General features: G+C 45.8%; 1 protein-coding gene across 3 annotated transcripts in view; it reads right to left on the bottom strand.

Moving 5' to 3' along the window:
• Positions 1-25,302, bottom strand: part of WDR20 (WD repeat domain 20) — a 43,849-nt gene that overhangs the window by 1,799 nt on the left and 16,748 nt on the right. The window contains exons 3-5 of one of the 3 annotated variants that reach the window (XM_018561097.1): positions 24,328-24,340; positions 14,601-14,783; positions 6,245-7,616 (exon numbers count right to left, since the gene is read on the bottom strand). In XM_018561097.1, coding sequence (XP_018416599.1) covers positions 6,321-7,616; positions 14,601-14,783; positions 24,328-24,340 — 1,492 coding nt within the window. In that variant the 3' untranslated portion in view covers positions 6,245-6,320. Of the gene's footprint in view, positions 1-6,244; positions 7,617-14,600; positions 14,784-24,327; positions 24,341-25,302 lie in introns of those variants that run through there. The other 2 variants (XM_018561096.1, XM_018561098.1) reach the window with 2 other exon arrangements.

Below are 25,302 nucleotides of genomic sequence, written 5' to 3' on the forward strand. Positions count from 1 at the left end.
AAGAAACAATTCACTTCCATTCTGATCCCTACAGCTGCTCCCATCAGCCTTCCTATCACTCCCCAACCACTGTTTCCAGGGAGTAAACTAAACACTTCCTATATGGGGAGCATGCGATGGCTCTGGTGTTACAGGATTGGCTGCTCAGGCACAATGATGCTCTCATTTGGGGAGCGAGTCCTCCGCTCTGTGAATGTTCTAAAAGTTGGGACTTCAAATTATTGAAGAGAATTATGGGGAGTGTGAAAAACACTGATCCCCATAATTAGAACCGACGTGAGACACTGAAGCGGTCACATGGCGGCTCTATTGATCGGGAACTCAGAGATCACAAACCGATGACTCATTTCCAGACCTGACAATAATGTTAGGATCCGTCCCAGCTGCAGTGCGGCTCTGCGCTCTCAGCATATAGCGGGCAATAGCCCGTAGTACATGTCCTCCTGTGATCCTTGAGAACTATGGCCCCAAAAAGGTTAGGCCATAGTTCTCTTTTAAAGGTCTAATTTGTTGGCTCCCCTCCATTTTGGGACTGAAGGGATGGCTAGGTCTAAGCAGCTGCAGAAAAGTGAGCCTGACGATTTGTCCTTCATAGCAAAAACACCGGAGGGGTACCAACTGAAAGCTGCCACTGATCAAAACACTGCCACAATATCATTCGTTTACCTGTAAGAAAGAGGTCTCACCTTTCAAATACCTCCGCCCTCACGGCGTCTTCCCTAGAATCGCCCCCAAAAACAAAAATCACGCCCCAAACTTGTGGTTAAAATGTGCCCCTCATCAGTAAGCCACGGCACACGTATAGCCCTGGGCGGATGGTGGATTTGATGGCGGATGGATGGCAGGATTACCTGCATCTCATAAGAGTGGCCACATGACCCTCCATCCCCACCAATCCCTATACTTGCCTAGATGATGCTCCGAATCCCGTGGCATTAACATCCCTCCGCCGGCTTCCTGATCCAACGTCTACACCTCCGCAGTTCATCCTCAGAGTAAGGTCTGGTATAGCAATATGGAGGGGAAGGAGAGGTGGACTCGATCTATTCAGGTGAGCGGGGGTAAAGTTTCCTTACCCTTTAGGCTCGCTAATGGTCCAGTCACAGCACATCATCTCCGGACCAGACCGTTTCCGGACCCAAAATGCATCCTTGTGTATCCCTATGCTATTTCTGGCCTCTGTTCACACCAGTGCAGTCCGTTCCAGACCAGACGAATACTTCCCGTCTCTTCTTGTCTGGTCTGGAATGCACCAGATCTGGTCTGGAAAATGGTGTGAACCTGCCCTAAGGGGTCTACACATGGCCATACTGCCACATTAAAAGAACAAAAACTCTGTGCTTCATAAATGCGATGGAGTTTTGTGGGTTACAAATATACTTTGCGTTTTGAGTTGAGACTTCTATTGAGAGGGAGGGGATTGCAATGAGGGGGAACCGGTCGCAGGACTGAAAAGTCATGTGGCAGGTCTGACCTCCGTCTCCTGGACAACACAAGCTCCACATCCTGAGTCATATCTACTATGAAATGCTCCTATGGCATCCTGCCCGGCTCCTGGCAACCAATGACATCCCTGGTTGCTAGGAGCTCGATGGGACCCCTGCCAGAGAAATAGAAGTTAGCGGGCTCGTGGGTCAGCGATCTTTTCATATACACATTTATGGGCGTCTGTAGATTGTAAGCTCTACTGAGTCGGGCCGTCCTGACCATCTCGTCTTGAATTGCATGGTACCTGTACGGTCTCCCTCTCTATTTGAAACTCCTATGCAAAGCTGATAGCGCTAAACAAGTCCTGCACAATAATAACCCGCCTGGAGATCAGCTTTACGGGCTTCAAAAAAGCAACTCAAAGCTTGTCAGAATTGTACAAGTTTTCCCTGATCTGCAAAGGAACGATGTGATTTTAGATCTTGCAGCGCGATTTAATGCTACAGACTTTCCTCTAGGAAGAAATAGGACATTATGAATCCAGGGGGACGAAATCTGCATCGCGCAGTGTTGGAAGGGAAAGGAATACAAACAATTAAAAACAATCCATAATCAGATGGATAAAGTGAAGATAAATATGAAGAAGAGCACACCCCATGAACACGTGACCCCAACACTCCAAGCACCCCAGCAACAAGACTCCCCCCCCCAAAGAGCAACATTCCTGCTAGGGCCCAATATTTAATTCACTAAATCCATCCATTCACTAGAGACCGGTGACATCACTGAGAATGCAGCCTATCCCTTCACTAGAGACCGGTGACATCACTGAGAATGCAGCCTATCCATTTACTAGACTGATGACTAGGGATGCACCAATAACGGTACTTGCCGATACCGAGTGCCGATGCCGTGTGCCCCAATTATCAGGAAGTCGGGCGGCGGATTATGATTTGTCGCCCTGCATCCCGATTGCCTGTGAAGCTGGTGTTCTAGCGAAAGAACACCGGCTTCACTTGCTGAGGCTGCCTGGGGTAGCATCAATGGTAAAAACAATACCACTGTAGATGCTGGAAGATAACATCAGTCCCTCATCTTACAGAAGTCAAACTCATAATGCAACTACTCTGTCTATCCGGGTTCCCTGGGGGGGAAGTCTTACCTCAAGGAGGCTTTATGCAGAACTCAGCATTTAAAATTTAAAAAAAAAGAAAGTTTTACGACAACACATTTGCACATATTTACATCACGGTCATGCACAATGTATACGGCATTTATTAGCCAATCCTGAAGCTCCTCTTAGAAGCGTTTTAAGCAAGACACTTACCTGTCACACATTTCATTCCCTCTACCTTAAAAACAGGTGCCAATTTTGGTACTGCATACTCATGGCTGAGAAACATTTGAAATTTTAGGTCTGTGTTTTTATGTATTGTTTAGCAAATTAGTCCTACATCCATTTATTTTTTTCAGTAAAATGCCAACTGAGCATCAGATCAATAGAACTAAATAAAAAAGGAAAAAAAAATAAATACTAAAAAAAAGGCATTGAAAGAGTATTCCAAAACTCCACTCATGAGTGCACACACTATTTTAAACACCCGGGCCTATTCAATAAGCCAGCTCAGCATACAGTCCCCCATTGCAACCAAATCACAGTGACCCCTTCCTAGCTGAGCTTAAGTAAAATCAGTCTCTGCAGCAGTCCTGAGATTGAGGACATGGTCTGAATGGGGATGTAATGTCCTCCCCACGTGTGCCCGGCTTTCCTCCGGGAGCTACTGTAAACAAGTTGGTAGGTACGGCTCTTCTGACTAAACTAACCCTACCTGGGCTTGTGCGAGCGCGGTCAGCACAGCAGACTAAGCTCAGTCAGCGTAGAGACAGGTAAATGGTGTATTCTATAGTGCAGTGTAGTAGTTGTACACACGTGAGAAACAAGGACGTCATCCCGTTCAGGAAGTCTACAAAATACACCGCTTGGCTTAGTTATCGGTGAAAACATTCTACATGAGAAGAGAGAACGTCATTAAAATGGAGACGGGAAGGTTTCAGCATGCTATTGCTTGGCAACAAACCTAAAAGCACGTTAGACACCATGATGTTGGAGTGTTTCGTCAGGGTGGCACCACATAGTCCGTCTAGGTTTGCGTAGTTTACCATAACGGGCTCATACGCCAATCAGCGAGGCTTCCGGACCCAGCAGGCTACCGAGGCCGAAGAGTGTTCTGCAACACCAAGACTGCTACAGCCCTGTGATCACTGCTCCTCAGGACAATCCGAGGTCATATCTTCTAGAGAAGACAATAGATTTCTCAGTGGAAGAACATGAAACGGAAATTCATGGATACTTCGCTCAGCAGTTAACACTCTTGTAACGTGAAGGCCTCATTCACACAGCGTAGAGTAGGGCCAAACAGATCCGTGCGGCATGCACAGCCGCATCGTGCCATTCCCGGGGAGGGACAAGTGCTGCATGTGATTGTACGCAGCAGCCTGTTCTCTATGGGAGGACGCGGCCCTACGCACACCTGAATTGCACAATCTGTACAGGTCTGGACACAGACACTGCTTGGACACAGACACTGCTTGGACACAGACACTGCTTGGACACAGACACTGCTTGGACACAGACACTGCTTGGACACAAGACAGGATCTATCCTGTCTGCTTCGGAGTACAGACACCCGCACGGATGTGCAGCTCGGGAGTGCGTACGGCTACGTCAGCCCATAGAGAAGAACAGGCTGCTGCGTACAATCACATGTATCACCTTCTCCTCCTGGGAATGGCCCGATACGGCCGCGCACGCCACCTGGATCTGTACAGCCCAAGTCTACACTGTGTGAATGAGGCCTAAAGCTGCAACAAATCGCTCCCCGCTTCTATGCCTGCTACTCTTTCCAAATGACTAAAGCCAGAATAGAAAATGGCTGCTATGGGATCATGGGCAGTTACTCACTGGCAAAGGAATGGATCAGCCAATTTCTATGCGGACCCCCACCACTCCTTTAGCAAAGATCATATGGGTTTTGTAAAGTGAACACAGCAGAAGCTACCCGAGTTCTGACTGAATGGGAAAGGGATGAGAAACTCCTAAAACTAATTCAGTGTGGGTGTAAAGTAGGGCATGAGTGTCAATGACATGGTTTCACCACAGAAATCTGATCACACCCTCAGAGCACAGGGGCATGCCTCGGCATCCAAGCAAAAAAAAAAAAAGCCCATAATCTGTTCAGTTTATGACATACTAAAGCCTCACTGTTGCCCCGAGGAGGTGCAACCCACTCCCTAACTCCTGGACCGTATCCTAGTTCAGAGACAGCGGACCTGAAACTGGTGCCATTCACTGCAGGCGAACACCACTGTCCCAAAGCCACCATGCAGTCCAGAAGCCAAAAGATCGGCAGCTCGTGTCTGAGGCTTTTCAATCTATTTATCCTTTACGCCTTCAGAAAACGAGTCCCAGCTTCTTTCTCCTATCCTGTCACCGAAAAGGTTGTATTGGAATGCTGTGATCAAACGCAAGTTACACAAACCTTACTTTTTAACTTTTTTTTTTGGCATTTCAAGTAGTACTTTATATATTTGTGTTCCCGAAAAAAAAAAGTAGCGGCTACCTACCGTTAAGTAAATTCAAATGGAAAAAATAAATAAATTAAATATCGCAGTGATAGGCAAGAAAGGAGTTACACATTGAGCATACTAAAGAAATCAAGGTAACCGATTTATTTACAGAAATACAGATCTTATTAACTTAATAGGAGAAAACTTGTGTCCAAGTTTTGTTTGCTTCTAGTGACTCAATATACACTTCTTCATTGATACATTAACAAAGTGCCTCCAATGATACGTTTTTTTGCCGGGCTACAATCACCATTACCCCCATCAGTTTTCAGACTCGCTAACTCTTACAAAATTAAAATTTCGAGTGACCGAGTTCCGCCTCAGTGTTGTGGACAGAGGACACATCTTTTTTTTTTTTCTGTATGTATGTATTAGAACGCACAGGCTCTGTCAACTTTCGTTTTTTTGTTTTTCTCTTTGGTTGGCACAAAAAAAAAGGGTTTTTGATATAACACGCAGAATTTGTCAACATTACGGATTGCGGTGGCAAAATTTCAAATGATTCAAAACGGTATGACATGCAGTAACCAAAATATGTCTTGAAAAGGATAAAATAATATATATCTTTTCTACGTTAAATGGAAGAAATGTCAGCAGTTTTTTCTTAAAGAATGTTCGAGGACCTGTCAACTACAAGCAATAAAAAGCAACCGATACAGAGTTGAGATCCCACTAGCTTCTAGAGAAGAGACTGGGTAGATACGAGCTCCCATCAACAAAATGAGCCATTTTATTGAGTGTAGCAGACAGATGAGCCCTGAAAAGAGACCCGACGCTTCCAAAATATTTTGCTCATCAGTTTGATGCAGGTTCTGACTACCAGGATACCTTATCTGCCCCCAAAAAAACAGCAGTTCTCAGACCTCTTTCTGTAGAAAACAATTGGTCTGACCCCTCAGGTCAGAGTCTGGTCTACATTGTCCATTTTAATTCATCCCCCTCCTATGTAAAAGACTACCTTCTAACTTCCCTCATCCCTCCAAGAAAATTCAAGATCTCCCATTACAAACCTTAGGCTCCATGCTCTGCCTCTCCAATCCATAGTCTGCAGACGAAGAAAAGATGCCCTAAAACGGGCAAAATCCAGACTCTGAGTTGAGAACCAAACTAACTGTTTTCTCAGGAAGGAAACTTCAGCCAAGAATATGGAAAAAACAAAACACAAATATAATATATTAAACATGCATCAAGCCGACTGATGAGCAACATGTTTCAGAAGCTGCAGACCCTCCTCATAGGATCGGAATCTAATCTTGGCGCAGCATTTAGGGATTAAAACTTACCACTTTACCAGGCCTGGCCCATGTGCAAATAAATCCTTCCTGACAAGCAGTGACTATACAGTCTTCAAGAAAAATGAGCACCGTTAGTCTTTCGTGTGCTATTTTTTTACAGATAAGAGGCTCTAACAAAGGTACGTCTTCCATCCTGGGGCAAAGAGGGGTCCCCAATGTTTTAGCCGGGTCCGTTTTATTTTTTGTAACTAGGTTGAGTTTGTCGCTACTCTTGCTAGATATATGTCCCATGCTGTGGTTCCTCTTGTGGTCTTTGTCATGGTGCCTGTCCTTGCGGTCGTGGATGGACAGGGTGGCGAACTTGCTGACGCCGGAAGCGATGGCGCTGTCCACGCTGCTTTTGCTGCCAGTGTTGGACACAGCAGAGTGGGGAAGGCTGTTGGACCTTGGAAGAGGGGGAGGTACGGTGTTGCCCGGCGTGGTAATGCTGTTGCCATTACTACCTGGATTAGGGGCGCCGCTTCCCGCCGGTGGACTGGTGGCGTTCATGACGTTGGTATGTGTCCTTGTTCTTGACAAAGGCTGATGAGGGAAAAGAATGTCTTCCGTGAGGTCCCATAAACAGAGCTGCGTGTCCTGGCCTACCGAGCCAAATCTATAGGTCACACTAACTGGACGACTGTCTGTAGAGTTCCGTTTAGACAACCTTGACTGCGTACTATTGGCCCTGTCTCTACCAAAGTTGATCAGTTCTTGGAAATCTTCATCGCTTCCGCTAAACTCCATAGGATCAGTCTCTTCTACGCTAGTGGTATTGGGGTCAAATGCCACCACGCTTACCCAAGACTTGTGACCCTGGCCTCTAGCTATTACTCGACAGTCCACAAAAGACCAAACGGTGACCAGGTCATCCTCCCCACCTGTTACAATGTACTTCCCGTCAGGGCTCCAACACACGCAAAGGAGTCCACCAAAGTAGCTTTTCATAGTACCATGCAACTCTACGGAATCAAAGTTAAACACTCGGAGGAAGCCATCTTGACTCACACACGCCAAGTACTTCCCATCTGGGGAAAACGCAAATTCGTTGAGGGCTCCCTCTCCCACAGTCCATTTCAGTAGAGGGTTCCGCGTGGATTTGCTCTTGCATGTATGAACGGCAAAGCTTTCTCCTTGTTTCAGTAGCTGGTAATGGGGCGCTGTAGTACCGCACGTGTGCTCCACATTATACAAGTACATGTTCCCACTGGAATGAGCTACGAGAAAAAGGCTTTCCGAGCCTGGGACCCATTTTACACAGGTTACTCTGGACTTGTCTATTAGCCTCTGTTAATGACAAGAGGAGAAAGACAAAAAGGTGCATTAATGTCAAGCAGCAGCAAAACAAACAAAAAACATTCTAGAAAACACTCTGGGGCCATTATGAAAATTGAGGCAAAGGGAAAAAGGCTGGGCTTATCAGAACCCCTTATACTATGTCCGCTTTCATTGTATTACAAGTTATCCAGGGAAATGTACCATTGCATCAGATCTCCCTTTGTGTAAAATGGAAAAGTGAAGGAAATGTATATCCAGTCTAAGACCTTATCCCCCCCCCCATTCTCTTCCCAATCAACCCGATCGTCCCAAACCCAACACACTAAAATGGTAAAATAATGGTTGCTTACATATTTGTCTTACCTGGACAAACTGCTGCTCTAGCACTACCCATTGCAACCACACGATCACATGGGGTGGTAATGGTCACATGATGGCAGAGAAATGACTGTTCATTCGTCAATTTGGGCCCCATGACGGGTGCCTTGGCATTTGGTCATGTGACCATAACCAGAGGGTTCCCAAGGAAGCAGTTTCCTCAGGAGAGCGTTGCATTGCAATCAAGTGTCTGTTCTTCCCAGGATCACCAAATAGCGGGACACTCTACTGTACCAACTAAATGTCATGGTACTGGCTCTGGTCCACCAATTCCTATTAACCCATCATTGTGATGGGAAGCCTTATTAACCAACAGTGAAGTGTACCACAGCCAGAAGCCCATGGAAGGTGGTCCTTGTTTGCACATTAGAGGGCTGACCCGATTTGGGGATCCTGAGGTTCTTCAAAGGTCAGGCCTGGTGTGCAACAAAAAAATGGGAAGAACCAGCCTGTCTTGTATTTACACAATAAAACATACTGTCACGTTCCTCAAGAGAAAACTTATAAATCAGAGTGGTGAAACCAGTGAGTCCAGCAAGAAATGTTCAAAATGCTTTTTTTTTTTTAAAATGGTGCCTCCTTCATTTCTTTTTAGTTAACAAAAAATTCACATAAGCCCTACAAAACAATTCGGACCATAGCGGCACCAGGCACATCTTGACTATTGACTTTATTCACTACGGACAATAAAGATTCCAAAAGCAAGTACAAAGTGGGGGGTGGGGGAGGGAAGAGGGTTAATGCTAGCTGTAAATTCACATATCTTGCTACTATCCCTTAAAATGAACACAGGGAGATATTCTGTCCCAGATGGGGGCAGGGGGGGTGTTGATAACACTGCTTGAGATTGTTTTTGGGATTAATTGAATAGATATAACAAAATGCATTCAAAGGTCTAATTTCATAGACCAGGGATAGCCAACCTTCGGACTCCCACTGAGGCATTGACTAACAGCCACGGGTACGATTCCCACAGAGGAAGCAGAACTGAAGCCCAAACTTTCTCTTTAGATAGAGTAAGGGAGGGTTATAAACCCCATTTGCCTTTTTTGCCATCTGATCTCCCACAGGGGAGACCTACCTTTACTTCCTGTACGATAGCCACAACAGGAAGTGAGAGGAAATCCCCGTTGGTCAGCAGGGTGCCCATTAGAAGATTTCCCATCCATTCCTGTTCCGACAACCCAAAAATGTGGGGTTCTCCGTCACTTTAGGTGATAATGGTCACCAGGACAAAGAGGGTGAATCTCCCCAACAGCGGCACAGACCGCAATAAAAAAACCTGACCGGGGTTCTGATCCCTCTCAACTCCATCCAAAACCAAGTAAAATGTTTTGGCTTCCATTTAACTCTTACAGACCTAAGGCAGCAGTATTGTATCCTATAGGTCCATACACACTGGTCCGGTTTGGTCCTCTGCGTTTAGCTGTTTGAACCAAAACTAGAAAAATCTGCATCCAGTTTAGGGAGTTCGGCTGTACACATGGTGATGTTGGTGCAAATGTTTTTACGAGTACACTGGATGTGACCCAGCCGCGGCGGCTCAGGGCTGACATGTAAATAATATATAATCAGTGGGCGCTGAATACACACAATTGTTTACACGTCGGCCCGTCACCGCTGCCGAGTCCTTCACTAAGCAGGGGAGAAGTGGCTGTACAAGCCGCCTCTATGAGTCTCAGCTATACGTTTGTACAGTTCACATGCAGAATAATATATATAGATATATATATATATATATATATATCAACAAAAAGGATAATGTACACCAGGTGTAAGCAACCTCGGTACTCCAGCTATTATGGAACTACACATCCCATGATGCATTGCTAGGCTCTGGCCAGCCGCAGGCATGACGGGATTTGCAGCTCCACCTTATCTGGAATGCTGAGGTTGCTTACCCCGATATACGCTATATGGCCAAAGGGATCTGGACACTCCTCCAAATAATGAGTTCCGTTGAAGGGTACTGTTCCTACTATAGCATATAAAAAGACATGTTAAACAATGGTGTGATTTCAGCCTTCAGACTATTTGGGGAAGGCAGTTTTCTATGCCAGCACGACTGTTCCCTGTGCTCAAAGCCAGCTCCATAAAGACTCGGATTATGGAGTTCAGTATGGAGGAACTCAAGTGACCTGCACAGAGCCCTGACCTCACTTGAACTGGGACGCCGATTGCAAACCATGTCTTCTCCTCCAACATCAATATCTGACCTCACAGATGCTCTTGTGGCTAAAAGTGCGCAAATACCCACAGACCTTCCAAAATCTGGGGAGAGGTCTACCTGGAAGGGTAAGGGCTGTTATAGAAGCAAAGGAGGGGGGCAACTCCACATTAATGTCCATGGTTTTGAAATGGATGCCCAACAAGCTCATGTAGGTGCGACGGTCACAGTAAGATGGGTTAGAAATCTTGTACCAGAAGAAATACCAAGAGTGCCATTGCTGCCTCCTCTTGTGTGAACGTTTATTTGTTTTGGGTCAGTGACTTGGGAAGTCCAAAACAGCCAAATCCCCTAACAGTTTCAGAAATAGGTCAGTATAGGCGGCCTCTGCATTACTGTCTTTTCTAACTTTCCTGATCAGCTCCCGATATAAGGTGAAGCCTTCTGGCCATGATAAACACGCTCTGGTACTTGTTCTGAGCCTTCAGCTGCACCTGTACATGCAAATACCCATAACATTTCCAAATGCAAAGTGACCGCCATCGTCCGGCGCACATCCTGTGAATACAACACAAGTAAAACACATTCTGAATGCAAATGAGAAAAACAGGATGGTCATGGATTTGCCTCCGGCACAATAAAAGAAGGCTCACGGGTACCTGTCACCCGCTTCCAATGAAAGCAGCCAGTACAGGCATCATGTGTATAACTGGCAGGCTGCAGTGGACTTGGAGCAGTGAAAACTTTCAGATGTAGGACATGAAAGGTGTGCCGCATGCATAGTAATTCTGCTCCTACAAGGACTGACGTTATACCGTAGACCAAAATTGTTGTTTGATGCAACATTTCCGTATAGAAGTCAAACTCCCTTTTCACCAACCTGTCTCAGTGTTAAGGTGCCCACACACCTTGCGATAATCGTACGATAATCGCGGGAAATCCCGCAATCGTACGATTATCGCAAGGTGTGTGGAAGGCGTGCGACCTCTGCTACTGTGAGGTCGCACGACTTTTATCTTAGGAACATGTTGGAAAATTGGAGTTACGTACCTGGTAACTCTGTTTCTAGGAACCTTCCAGGACAGCATTAGAGAGATAGGCTCCTCCCACCGGAACAGGAAACACATCACCCACACTTAAAATAAAAAGGAGCACAAGCCTAGCACGCTTCAGTTAAAACATAAGAACCGAAGGATACCATATTGCACTCGTTCATAGAATTATAGATACATATACACATATATACACCCATAATAATATATAACCTTACATTGCATAACAACGCATAGTAAATAACTCCACCATATCGGGCGGGAATCCCTGCTGTCCTGGAAGGTTCCTAGAAACAGAGTTACCAGGTACGTAACTCCAATTTTCTCTAGTCACCTTCCAGGACAGCATTAGAGAGGATAATAAGTGGTGTCAGACGCCGCGCGGCGAGCATCACTTCCGCCCTGACATCTCGTGTCCTCCTTCCCCCTGTCTCCACGAGGGCCGCCGCACAGCACCTCTTCAGCGGCCGACCGACGCCCAGAGACCAGGGGATGCCGCTGTCCACCACCGAACTGATGAGCTTGCACCCGGCACCAGGATCAGGTAGGAGCGCCACACTCAGCCAAAACCACTCTATAGTGCACTTGAAGCAGGGGTTTAAGGATTAGGGGAACTCCTCTGAGTCCACTACATCAACAGGCTGGTTGTCCTGCATACTCTTATGCCGGGAAACCATAGGCAATTGCTCCTTGGACAGTTGGGGCTGTCCCGGAAGCCCCCCTCCATAGGTACCCCAGGTCCACTGACCCTCTGCTGTACCATGTTGGGGGGGAAGCCCCTGCTCACTAGCACGTAGGCCTAGGAAAAAAATAAACGTTACGATGTCCTGCTCGGCCGGAGGAAACACAAAATAACTGAAGCGTGCTAGGCTTGTGCTCCTTTTTATTTTAAGTGTGGGTGATGTGTTTCCTGTTCCGGTGGGAGGAGCCTATCTCTCTAATGCTGTCCTGGAAGGTGACTAGAGAAAACCCACCGAGAATCCTACGATTTTCAGCGGGTGTGTAGCATGTTCTTAAGATAAAAGCCGGACGGGCCGGTGTGCGCAAGCGCACACTGCCCGTTCAGCATTGCGATCATGAGAAGCCTGCCCGTGATGGGGGCGTGGCTTGCGATCATCGCAAATACGATCTGCCTGTCCAAGATAGGCAGATCGTACGTTTTTTTAATTACCTTACAACCATCGCAAGACAAAAGTCTTGCAATGGTTGTAAGGTGTGTGCCCAGCATTACAATGACAGGAGTGAGTCAGACATGGGCATTCTTATCCACAGAAGGGAAAGGCCAGTTCATATGCTAAAAGGGCAAGTCATTAAATGGAACAAGGCCTATTAAATCAGTGGGGGCTTTCTCACTGTAGACAGCACGACTTAGACTTTGTGTGCCTTGTCTGTAAATAGGCTCACTCTAATGCCAGCTAACGGCGCATACTAGAGGAATCATGCCAATATAACGGGTCAGTTCAACTGTACACAAAGGATGGGCCACACCAGAGAGGCATACACTGTGTTAAAGCTTAACTCCGGGCACAAGAAAAAAAATTAAAAATTAAGTTTATTTCTATACAGACACAAAAAGGATACAAGTCCACTTTGTGAGCAACAAATGCCTTAACGAGCCCAGATATTTTACCTGGTATAAGTGTTGGTGATATCACTGTGCTGTACATAGCCTGTGCAGAAAACAGAGTTGTGGGAGGAGCCTAGCAGGTCCCACCCACTAAAGGAAACTACAGAAGGGGGCGGAGACAAGACTAGTCACCCTGCACAAGGCGCAGCAGTGGCCGGTCTTTAATACAGGACGTTCCCTGTACAGAGACAAAAGTGTCACACTGGATCACTGCAAAGATCTACATATACACAAAGCACACCAAGATTCAAGTAAAAATGTGCACAACTCTTGTATTTACACAATATTTACTTATCGCGGATATCAGCTTTAATTAGGCAATGCCTGTTTTACTGCATTTTAAAACTCTGACCCTTCCAAAACTTACAATCAATCCAGAGAACAGGACAATCCCTTTGTTCCATCAAAACCCAGGAACACAAATGTGATATAATGCAGCTTGGTGGCTGCATAGGGGACTCCCCCCCCCCACTCCCACCTTTATTTGTACCTGGTGATCCTGCCAGTAAACACACACTAGGACAACACACACTCACCATATAGTATCAATGGAGGAACAGCATTGCCACCCTAGGACAGGAAGTGTTTTAGTACTACAGCAGAGGTTCTCAACCTGTGTAACCTCAAGACACACATTTGTCCTTGGACATCAAGTCCTGACCCAAGTCACACCAGACTGGAATGCACAACATTGGGGTACCGTACGTTCCAGTGCGGGTCATCGAACCCACACTGGAAGAAGTTTGGTTTGTCATTAAATAAATGGCAACGCACCTCCTGCACCAGAACACATGGTAGGTACGATTGTCTGGTACAGTGCGTTAATCACATGGGACTTTGCAAGTAACGCATTGTAGTGACACAAATTTTTTTTTTTTTTAAAAGGTCCACCCAGTCTCTCTTACGAGAACTGGAGTGGTTCCTCAGCTTGGGGTCCAGTGTGGGCTGCTGTGATGGAGCTCCATCCATAGGTGCATTGCTTGTACAGCTCCCTTGCACGTCCTGTAGAGATGCCGGGAGCCTGAATGTGACGTCACTCCGGTCCAGGCACCTCCACAATATAGGGAGGAGGCATTCTGAAGTACGCAGAGAACTGGGCTGAGAGCTGATAATACTGCTTAAGGTTTCAGTGTAGCAGAATGCACAGGAAGTGGGGGGTCAATGGATTTCTGGCAGGATCAACAGGTAGTTTTTGCAATTCTCAAAACACACATAGCAAATACACTTTCAATTTAACCCCTTCATGACTGAGGCCCTTTTTTCCATTTTTGCACCCATGTTATATTCCAGATGGAAGTAAATGTTTATTTACCCCCCCTGTCCCCCTCCAACTGGATACAAAGTGCCTCGTGTAACTGGAACCTGAAAGGCAATTCTCCATTAATGGCAACCAATAGGGTTGGACAGTTCATCCGTCACAGAGCTAGATTCTGATAGGTTGGCACATGTGACCAAATGCAAATATTGCACACATCTACTTTCACACAAAATGACTTGGAGTCACTAATAAGTGAAACGACTGTACAATACATTACACTCATTTGGAATTGTGGCAGAATGGGGAAGGTGGGGGAAGTGTATGTGCACGATGCGGTGGTCTTCAGTGGAAATGCTCCATAAGGAAAGTCAGGCAGGTGACAACACTGGCTAGGCTAAAAGCCTGTAGCTTCCTTAACAGGGATGGGATTCCAATCTCAAAGAAATGCCCAACAATCTCTTTCACTTTACCCCAAAATGGGCACGGCTGCTTATTAAACCAACACACTCACCTCCTCATTAAAGAGCTTACTGGTTTCCTTCTTAATGGGGTCTATGAGCTGAACCTGGCCGGCGGAGAACCCGACCAGCAGTGAGACGCTCTCTGCCGTTGCTGTGAGATGATTAAAGTCATGACACGTGGGCTGCGTCCCCTTGTAGATCCGTTTGTCGATCGGTTTGCTTAAATCCGCGGCCTGAAAAAAATGGAAGGAAAAAAAAAAAACAAATCATAAATAGGCTGTTCACAGACATGGCTACAGATCCCCGATTCCCAATTCTGCCTCAATTGCATATTAATACATTTCTGTGGACACCTCACCCACTATAAGGCTAGAAGTATGTGGACTAGAGCTGCAGCTAACGATTATTTTCATAATCGATTAGTTAGCCGATTATTAAGTTCTATTAATCGATTAATCGGATTTAAAAAAAAAAAAAAAAGTCTCCAGTGATGGACTACTAGTTTGTATTGAGATTGTAGTCAATCACGGGAGCAAGCTTGGAGCGGTAACACCCATGTAAAATATTGAAACTGGGCATCTCCAGTGAAGGGTTCTGTTAAGGCTACAGCATAAAAATAAAACAAATTAAAAAAGACATTTTAGGCCACTGCACCCTTCCAAGCTGGTGGAAGCAGTTTGGGGGGAAGGCACTTTTTGTTGCTTTATGACTGTCCCCCTGTGCACAAGGTCAGCTCCATAAAAACAGTGTGAGGAGTTTGGTGTGGTACCGTAACCAATCAGCTTCACTCTTCAACTTGTTAAGTTCCGAAAATGAAAGCTAGAAGCTGATTGGAACAGACAAAATCTGGAGCAGCTGTGCATTGCAACCAGTCTAAAGCTGGCCACACACCTATAGATTATCTGCAGACTTTCTATGGTCGGAGAGTAGACAGATCCCTCCATCTACGCTAAACTGTGTGTATGGAGGAATCTCCCGCTGGGCCAAGCTTCAGTATCTTGCCAGTCGGCCGCGCTGGCTCACAAAATATCTGAACAATCTGATTGGATGCAGGCATTGTTCAGGTTTTTTGAGAGCCAGCGGGGCCGGCTAGCAAGCCCCCACACCGCCGGTCTCCGCCTACACACCACTCTCCATCCAGAGATGTCACAGGAGGCTGAGCGGGGAGGTGCGGGAGGACTCCTCTAGTATGTAGTAACACCTCAGCAACACATGCACATTTCAATGTTTTATATCCCTGGGAGTAAAATACCCGTTTATCTGACAGGAAAGCCCTCAATGCTAATTTCCTGTTGTGAGCCGACACAGCTTTTTCAAGTGTAAAAATCACAACTGGTATAAGCCCATGTGCACCAGACGTGGGTGCATCGCTACTCATTATCATGTGACAATAAGACTACAGGACCCAGCATTAGACGCACATCAACCCAAGTGCGCATGCCCCACAGGAGTGGGAGGAGGCTGTGCTCTAGTGCGTCCCGCCGTGCAAAAGGAGAGACATGCTAGCAAGGCATGCATAGGCACCCACGATTATAGTTTGAGGTGGCAGCAGGTACCCCTGGGTGACATGACTGCTCCCATTAACGATCTGCTGTTATCCATCTCAATACAAATTAGTAAACTGAACATGAGATGAGATTGTAGTGAGCTTGGAGCAGTGACTACTTTACAACACACACACACACACACACACGTGGACCATGGGGAACAAAAGTAGCCACCCTCCAGAAGGAAGGACAGTGTCGGCACCAATTCAGATGATTGGAGGATCTACAGCCGAGTGATACACAAATAAGAGACATTGTTGTTCATAGTTAAGGGACTTGAATGTATTTTTAGGATTCATCTCCAGAGTTCAGTGTCACTTTAAGCAATATAGAACTATTCAGCACAAATCCTGACAAATCAAAGTCAAAGTACAGCTGCCCTTTAATACAGGACGCTTCCTGCTTTCACAGAGGTCACACAGCCAAATGACAACATGCACTAAACGATGAATCTGTAGAAAGCATTGTGCCCGTGTAAGCTTTGCTTTATATTAGGTGAAGAATAAAGCCCGGCGCCGGCCCCACAGGGAGGAATAATCCGGAGCACATACAAGTCACATTAGTTAGCAGTTTTTGAAGCTTTGAAAGCTCTGCCAAGGTCATTGCTACAACACGTGAATATTGCTATGGTGATCCGGCCAGGGGAAGGGGGAGCCTAGAAACATTACAGGTGAACAGACTGCTCACCAAAAAAAAAAAAAAAGAGCACCTGTCATGTCCACACAGAGGCGATACAGGTAACACCGGCTTACTATAGTCAATGGCAATCTGCAGTATGATCCCACAAAGCACGAGGCTCCATTTACTCGCGGATTACGCTTTTCAGGTTTCCAGGACTGAAGTGAACTTGTCAGCAAGTTTTAATCTTTTACAAGTCCCGCCTAAAAGCAAAGCACCAAAAGAGAGCTACCAAGAAAAAAAAAATTATCCCAAAAATTCTCTGTGTGCATTTTGTTACTGTGGGCAGGACTGCGGGGACCTCAGGACCGAGCTGCCCCATCCAATGAGGACACCATCAATGTAAAACACAACATGAGGCCTTTAAAAAGGGGAATTTTACCCCCTTTCAATAAAAATCATATCAGCATACAGCTCTGCGTGCCGATATGAAATCTTTCATTCGTCGAGTTATTTTTTTACTTCCAACTCTCGTTTTCTACTTCCTGGTCCTCTTGGGCATTAGTGATGTAATCTGTGCCCGAGCGTTGCATCCTGGGAAGGTTACATCAGCAGAGCATTGCTGGGAAATCTCATCTGTCATCTCAGGGAATGGCATTTTCCTCCCGAGAGGATGTATAGAGTCACATGTCCTAGTCACATGTGCCAGAGTTCCAGGAATTAAAGGGAGATCTAGTAACCTGCCCTTGGTAAAAATGGCTGCTGTGAGAAGAATGGTGAGGAAAAGAGAAATAAGGTATGCAAAGAATACAAAGCCAGCAATTATCTAGCCGTATCTGATTGTAGATGGTCATCACTAAACATTTTTAAAAGGAGAACTCCGTGTGCTCCTTACACATGACAGCTGCCTCCTAACTTTTGAATTTTTCTCTAGTCTAGTCTTGGAGCTGGAAAAGTACCTGTACCTGTAGTTGTCCCGAGTATGGTACTTGGTATCTGTGCATGCCTAATGCAGACTTAAAGGAGAACTATGAGGTGAGTGCTTTTCACTCACCTCATAGTTCTAGCCGACCTGTGACAATGAGACTGTCACAGGTCGGCTCAGTAGATCGGGAGGTGAGCGAACACATACCGGCGTTCGCTCACCTTTCGATCCTGTCACGGCTCTCTGCCGTGACAGGGGAGGGGCTGGATTCCCCCCCTCCTCGCTCCGATCCGCCAGCGCTGACTAGATAGGCAGAGCCAGCTGTCAGTCACGCAGCTGGGCGGATCCCGGCACAATTGTCAGGATCCGCTTCAGCGTCTCAGTATACCTCAAGCAGCAGCTTGCGGTATACTGCGGCGTCTCAGTATACCGCGAGCTACAGCTCGCGGTATACTGAGCCTAGGGTGATGGGAGGACGCTAGTTTGTGTCCTCCTGTTACCCTAAGGAGAACTATGGGGAAAAGCCTTAACCCCATAGTTCTCCTTTAAGGCGTCTTGGTTATGTTAAAGATGAGGGTAAAAGTTCCTCCTTCAGTACTTTTTTTTTTTTCGGTTTTGGATAGAGTGGAGTGGGATAAGAACCCCTTTTGGGGTTTTAATCGCCGTCTGTGTACCTGTTGGGGAGATTCACCTACACATTTTGTCCTGGTGAAGTTAAAGAAAATCCCAAATTTGGGGATGTCACCAGAAGAGGCACTGTGGGGTAATTCATCCTCAAAGAAAGACTCAGAATCTGTTAGAAACACAATGAAACCCGACTTCAAACAGTACTTGGTGTTTGTTTATATTAGAGGGCAGACAGACTGCAATGATTCTTCTGCCATAGAAAATAAGGGGCTAAGATTTCTAGTGCTTTTCTTATGAACTTTGAAGATTAGGTGATCCACAGTGTCTGTAGCTACAGAGGTCAGTGAGGACTTGTTGTAAAGCCATTTCACTGCTTATAAAAATTAAAATACTGCCCATACTGATCATATTCTAAGTACATGTGTACTTTAAGCCCTGCCTCACATACTAATAAAACCAAGCTCCATTTCTCTGGTTATTAGATCCACTTCATATGTTGCCAATATAAAGAGGGTAGCTTGTTAAGAGGTTACTGTCACTTATGCCAATGTTCTGAGGTACAGAAAGAAAGGTGAACTTGACTCCTTGTACAGCTCACCATGCAGGTTACAATCTCTGCCCAATCTACTTTAGATCAAAACCGTAATATGGGGACCTACCACATAAATAATAATGTCAGTCATACACCTGCGAACGTAACACGAGTAATTGTTAATTCTGCTTCACAGGTGTAATTCAGCTTGGCGGCTATTGGTTGAAACTGGAATCTGAGCTTTGGGTGGAGTTGGCCTTTAAGAGCAAAGCTGCAAAAAAAAAGGAACAGATTCTCTCTGTTGAGGATTCATTGGATGTAAATGACTGCTTTCAGTAATCCTTTTGCAGTGCTCCCAGGTCCCTAACCCTCTGATGTTAATGCCTTCTGCAAATCTACAGAACAGGCAAGAGAGGAAAATCCTCTGCCTGGTGGACTAATCGGATTTCAAGCCGCTGGGGGAGTCAGTGGGGTGCCAACTGTCAGCAATTCCAATGTGCAGAGCTGCCAGTGGACATGGGAGCTGCAGAAGAACCCCACACACACATAGGGAGCACAGGCGGTGTGTCTGCCAAAATCATCCTTTCCTAGTGTTCTTCTCCAATAAACAATTTTTAACAATAAGAACACTTGTATCAATCAGCTTACATTTGGAGGAAGACATCTCACTGGGCAGCTCCTAGCTGCAAGAAGAACAGATGATGCCGGATTTTTAGAATAAAAAGTCCCACGTAGACAAAGAAGGAACGCTGGCTAAATAAAAAGCAATGACCAGTAGGATAGGAATAGGATTTGGGGGGGTAAGGTACTTGCTGCTTACCCTTTCCAAATTAAAGTCAACCTATATTGCCCAAAATTAGATTGACTTCGGGGCTGAATCAGCCGTGAAGATGCATGCATTTAGCTCAACATGTAGAAGGATAAGCCACCAGCACACCAGAGAACCACTTTATCTTCCCTTCTTCACTGAGGTTAGATAAATATGATATCACCTATAGATCCAATGTTTTGAAACCTTATGTGGTTCCTTCATCAGGCAAAGAAAATTGTGGACATTAAACCTTCATTTTTTTTCCATATATCTACTGTTAGCAAGCAAAAAAAAAAAAAAGTTACCAAAAAAAAAAAAAAGGTAATTACTTAGCTGTGTCTCCGCCGCTCATTTCCGTCCGAAGATCAGAAGATTCTCGAGCGGCTCTGAAGGATGATGGGACGGGCGCATGCGCAGTAGAGATCTGCGGCGGGGAGAAGAGGAGCGACACAGTGGAGGTGAATGCACGCAGCCGGGAGCGTGCACGTCGGATAGACTCTGTGGGACAGGAAGAGACAGGAGTCTGCGGTGGATCAGAGACTGACACTAGCGCTGGAGGGATTGCCGAATACAAGTGGAAGGAAGAAGATGATCTGATCAAGAGGCATCATTTAAGGCAAGTCCTTACCCCAGCATGTGGGGAAGGGGGTGGGGAGAATATGTGACTGACACTAAAGGCCCATTTAAACTATTGCATTGTGGTAATGCAGCGCACCGCAACACAAGATGGTTCACAGGTTTATGGTGCATTAAAACAAAACACAGCAATTTTGAATGTCCCCCAATTTTTCTGTGCACTAAGCCCAATTAATGCTCAACATGCACATAATTTTTGTGGCACATCTACATTCAAAAGGATTGGGATGCCCCTAAGCAAGGTAGCATGTGGACAAAAAGTAAAGAATAGAAGCATGAATGAGACCTAAACCCCAGAAAAGGGATTTATCCATATTCTCATACATACTGCTGGCCCCACCTCCTGAGTAATAAGGTGGAGAGTGAACTAGGCCCCATGTTCTTCGCAGAGAAAGAACATCATGACCAGATGACTGTAAAGTCAGCCTGACCTGGCCTAAAACAAAAGAACACATTTTCTCAACTACTTGTTAGTCTCCCAATCATGTGATGTGCGCCCCTGCGGCACCCCTTGGATACAAGGCCCGTGGCTGCACCTGGGACCTTGACTTCTACCCAAGCTGAGATAAAACCTTATCCCTTGTGATTCAAATAACCAATTGCAAAGCTTGTACTGCATAATGAATTATTATGACATTTGAGAGCTGAAGGACAAGCCTGGGGCTTTGTGTCAGGAGGTGGAGGCTCCATGTATAGCCTGGCCGTGTATGTACCATCACGCTCCCCTGTGACAATCCTAAAACCTACAGACAGGTCACAAAAGCAGCCGGCCTTTGATTGCTGGAAAAGGACACCACTCCGACTCGTAGGAGCTCAGTTTTTTGTTTTTTTTTCACTGTAGTGGCATAAAATGTTAAACCTAATGAAAGGCTGTGGTAGTATCTAGTCTTGGTTTGCATTAGCAGCACAAATATGTTTCAATGTAAAAAGAGTGAAAAAGTGGCGCATCAAAGATCTTGCAACTGACAGATATTACATTTAAAAAAAAGGACTGTTGTGAACCCCAAACACTACAAGGACTGCACTTGGACAGTAGAAAGAACTCGCCGAGATAAGCAAAGCCATAAATGCCGCATTCTGCACAGCAGATTCTGTGGCATGCAGACTGGCAGCAGACAGATCCCGCAAAGCTAATCTTTCCCACAATCCCAGCTACATACAAATAATGATAGTATAATAAAGTGTTATCCAGGTGCTGCCTCTCTACTGCTATTCCATTTCAGCCTTCTTAGACTGCACAATAGTGGCCTCCTAAAAAGGAAGAAATGTGAGCTGGGCAGAAAGGTCAGGTGAAGGCATTGGACGGAGAAAACGGAGGATAATCACCACAACTTGTGCACATCGTGACAAATGCTCAAGCGCTGAGCACAGCATGGGGCATGGCACAGCATGGGCCGATACACTAAAGAGGTCCCTGTTTTCCTAAAATCAGGCCTACAATAAAAATCTAATAAAATTGGGATATAGCAAAGTTTAAGGGCCTGTTTACACCATCCAGCTCGTTCACCTCACAGTTCCGTGACAAAAACGCACTGGACCGATTAATCAAACCCTCCCCGTGTTCTGGGGTGTGTGCCAGTGGCATTTCAATGGCACCGCAGACACCTCCCACACACCGGAACACGTGCTCACAAAATGCCTTGCATTCCAGTGCTATGGCAAAAAAAAAAAAAGCGAAAACTACAAATAGTGCGTGCATGCACTATTTTCTGCAATGGCACCACACTGGAACGCAGGGCAGGTACAACGTGTTCCGCTGCGGGACAAGGGGTGTTTCTGCGTTGGATGACAACCATGGCTCCCTTCATTGGACACAGGGCAGAGCGAGTGTTGTCACCCTGACACAGAAAAGTGGCATGATCAGCATGTGAAATTAAAATAAGTAATGCAGTAATCACATTAAAAAGCCCGGTAGGCTGCAATATATTACGCTTTTGGGTTTAGATACGCTTAAAAAACGACTCACCCAGTCAGATCAGACAGCAAGAGTGGCACTATACTAGGGATGCACCGATACTAAGTGGCGATACCAAGTATTTGGGTGAGTACGAGTACTTGCCCAAATGCGCCAGATACTTATCCCAATACCGGAATGTCTGATATCCGGAAGCTGGGCTGTGCCATGCTTCGTCACCTGGTGGCAAGGGAGCTAATCATGAAGCCGGGGGGAAGGAGCGAGTCTTTACATGGCGCCCGGCTTCCTTAATAGGACTTCCAGTGTCTGTTCTCGGCATAGGCGAGTACCAAAAAATATATAGATATTGGTAAAACCGCTAATCCCTACACTATACCAATGTAACTATCCTATTGGACGCTATCTTTCCGTATGTTGTCTACAAGCTCCATTTAACTGGCCTAAAAGGCTACCCCTATCCATTCCAGCTGTGTGCAGGTTTACAGGAAGCAAACATAAATCCAGCTCCGGGGACCCACAGCAGATTTAAAACATTCTTTGTATATCTGCTGGGAGTTCACCGTTCACTTCTGCAGGCAAAGAAAGCACAGAGGCCTTTGCCGGAGGGCGTTTCTCTAAACTGCTAAATGCAGCAATTAGACACTTCCCTTTCTTATCAGGTAACACGCGTGTCTCCTATTTCCCTGTTTACAAAACACAACATACCACACACCAGGGGGTCACCCACAGGGCTGCTGCCCCAAAAGAGGTTACAACATTGATGGATTTAAAAATCACGTTCATAATCATGGACTTTCTAGTTTACCTGAGGCTACATTCTGCTGAGGGACTTGCTGGTAATAGATGCGTTAAAAGAAAGTGGATTTAAAAGTTCCCTATCAAATTGAAGGCCACGAAGTCAGAAGACCTTTCAAAACAAAAAAAACCGGTTAAAAACTGCAGAGTGTGTGTGCGCGTGTACATATAAAATAAACACACAAAACATTTTGTCCCTGAAGTTATTGTGTTGGAAACAGAAAAAACAATGAGCAAGAGTAAGTACTTGAGTGACTTTGACGAGAGCCAAATTGTGAGGTCTAGACGACTGGGTAAGAGCAACACGAACACTGCAGCTCTTGCGGGATGTTCGCGGTCTACAGTGGTCAGGACCGACCAAAAGAGGTCCAAGGAAGGAAAACCGGTGAACAGGCGACAGGACCATGGGTGGCCAAGTCTCATTGATGCACATGGGGAGGGAAAGACTGGCCCGTGTAGTCTGACCTAATAGAAGAGCTGAAAAAGTGAAGGCCGGTTCTGATAGAAAGGAGTCTGAACACACTGAGCATCACAGTTTGTTGTGTATGGGGCTGCCTAGCTGCAGACGGGTCAGGGTGCCCATCGCCAAAAGCACCTACAATTGGAACATGAGCATTAGAAGTGGACCACGAAGCAATGGAAGGTGGCCTGGTCTGATGAAATCACATTTTACATCATGTGGATGGCCGTGTGTGTGTGTGTGTGTGTGTGTGTGTGTCGCTTACCTGGGGAAGAGATGGCACCAGGATGCACTATGGGAAGAAGACAAGCCGGCGGAGGCAGTGTGATGCTTGGGGCAATGTTCTGCTGGGAGACATTGGGTTCTGCCATTCATGTGGATGTCACTTTAACACGTACCACCGACCTAAACATTGTTACTGACCAAGTACACCCCTTCATGGAACCGGTATTCCCTGATGACAGCGGCCTCTTTCAGCAGGATAATGCGCCCTGCCACACTGCAGAAATGGTTGAAGAATGGTTTGAGGAACACAACAATGAGTTTGAGATGATGACTCGCCTCCAAATTCTCCAGATCTCAATCCAAAATGATCTTCTGTGGGATGTACTGGAAAAACAGGTCCGATCCATGGAGGCCGATCACCTCACATCTTACAAGACCTAAAAGAATCTGCTACTGACGGCTTGGTGCCAGATACCACAGCACACCTTCAGAGGTCTAGTGGAGTCCATGCCTCCACGGGTCAGGAAAAGGGGGACCTACTCAATATTAGGCGGGTGGGTCACAGTGTTATGGCTGATTGGTGTATATTTATGTTTTTGGTCACAATCTTGTCAAACCATGCGAGTACAGGAACATGCATGCTGATATTGCTTTCAATGTGCCTAATGACTGGCTACTGTGCTGACCCCACTTGCCTGACTTCAATCATTTCTCATTTATTGACCTGGAATAACTATGCATATCAGGAAAGCAAGGTCAAAGTCAGAAAGATGCATGTGTGTTCCATGTCTGTGACACAAAGTATTGAAGGCAGTCAGAAAACTAGCATTTGCAGAATGAAAGATATTAGCAATGGCAGCTTTCATGTTGCTCTTAGGAAAGGTTTTTTTTAATGAACACAGGCACTGCAAGGTGCCCCTTTAGGTACTCTTAACCTGACGGGTTGACTTTAAACTCCCAGCAGCCTCTTCTCTCATTCTAATTATGCATTTACATATTCCTCAAGGTAACAAATATTACAAAGCATTCGGCTCAGCAAGTTTCAGTTATGTAGCTCTAACTTAAATCAATCATACATGGAACAGACATGCCACCGCCTCCCATCTGCACCACGCCATCTCTTTGACCGCGCACAGATGCCTGACAATAGAGAGAAGCATGAAACAAATTTCAATGTTGTACTAGGTGTGGCACATAGACTGCAATGGGCACCGGGCCCATACATGGTAGACTGTTTCAAGAAGAACTATAGATATAAATCATATATACATGACAAAAAGAAAAAAAGCATTTACAAATAAGTGGGCCTGAACTCAAATAGTTAGAACATCTAGAAATGTTACTTGTACCTTCCTACCCAGAAAATGTTGTCTTGTTTTTCTCCTGAAAAGCAGTTCACATCCCATGCCTTGAGGCTCATGGCTGTATATCTGCAGTGCACTGCTGCCTCTGAATGTTAGACTCACCAGATCTGGTGTACGATATAGGGGAGGTCACTATTGTGATGGTGTTCTTGCTGGAGAGGAAGCTGTGCCTGAGGACCTGCAATGCAAGGAGCTCCCTGCATCTGCTTTATTCATTCTGTGGAGCTTTCATCCACCTCTCCTTGATTATTCCTCCACCTTTCATCAGATCACCAGCCATCAGCAGGGAAGCTCAGA

Source organism: Nanorana parkeri, unplaced genomic scaffold, assembly GCF_000935625.1.
Source record: "Nanorana parkeri isolate BGI_ZX_2015 unplaced genomic scaffold, ASM93562v1 scaffold499, whole genome shotgun sequence".
In the NCBI taxonomy this organism is placed as follows: domain Eukaryota; kingdom Metazoa; phylum Chordata; class Amphibia; order Anura; family Dicroglossidae; genus Nanorana; species Nanorana parkeri.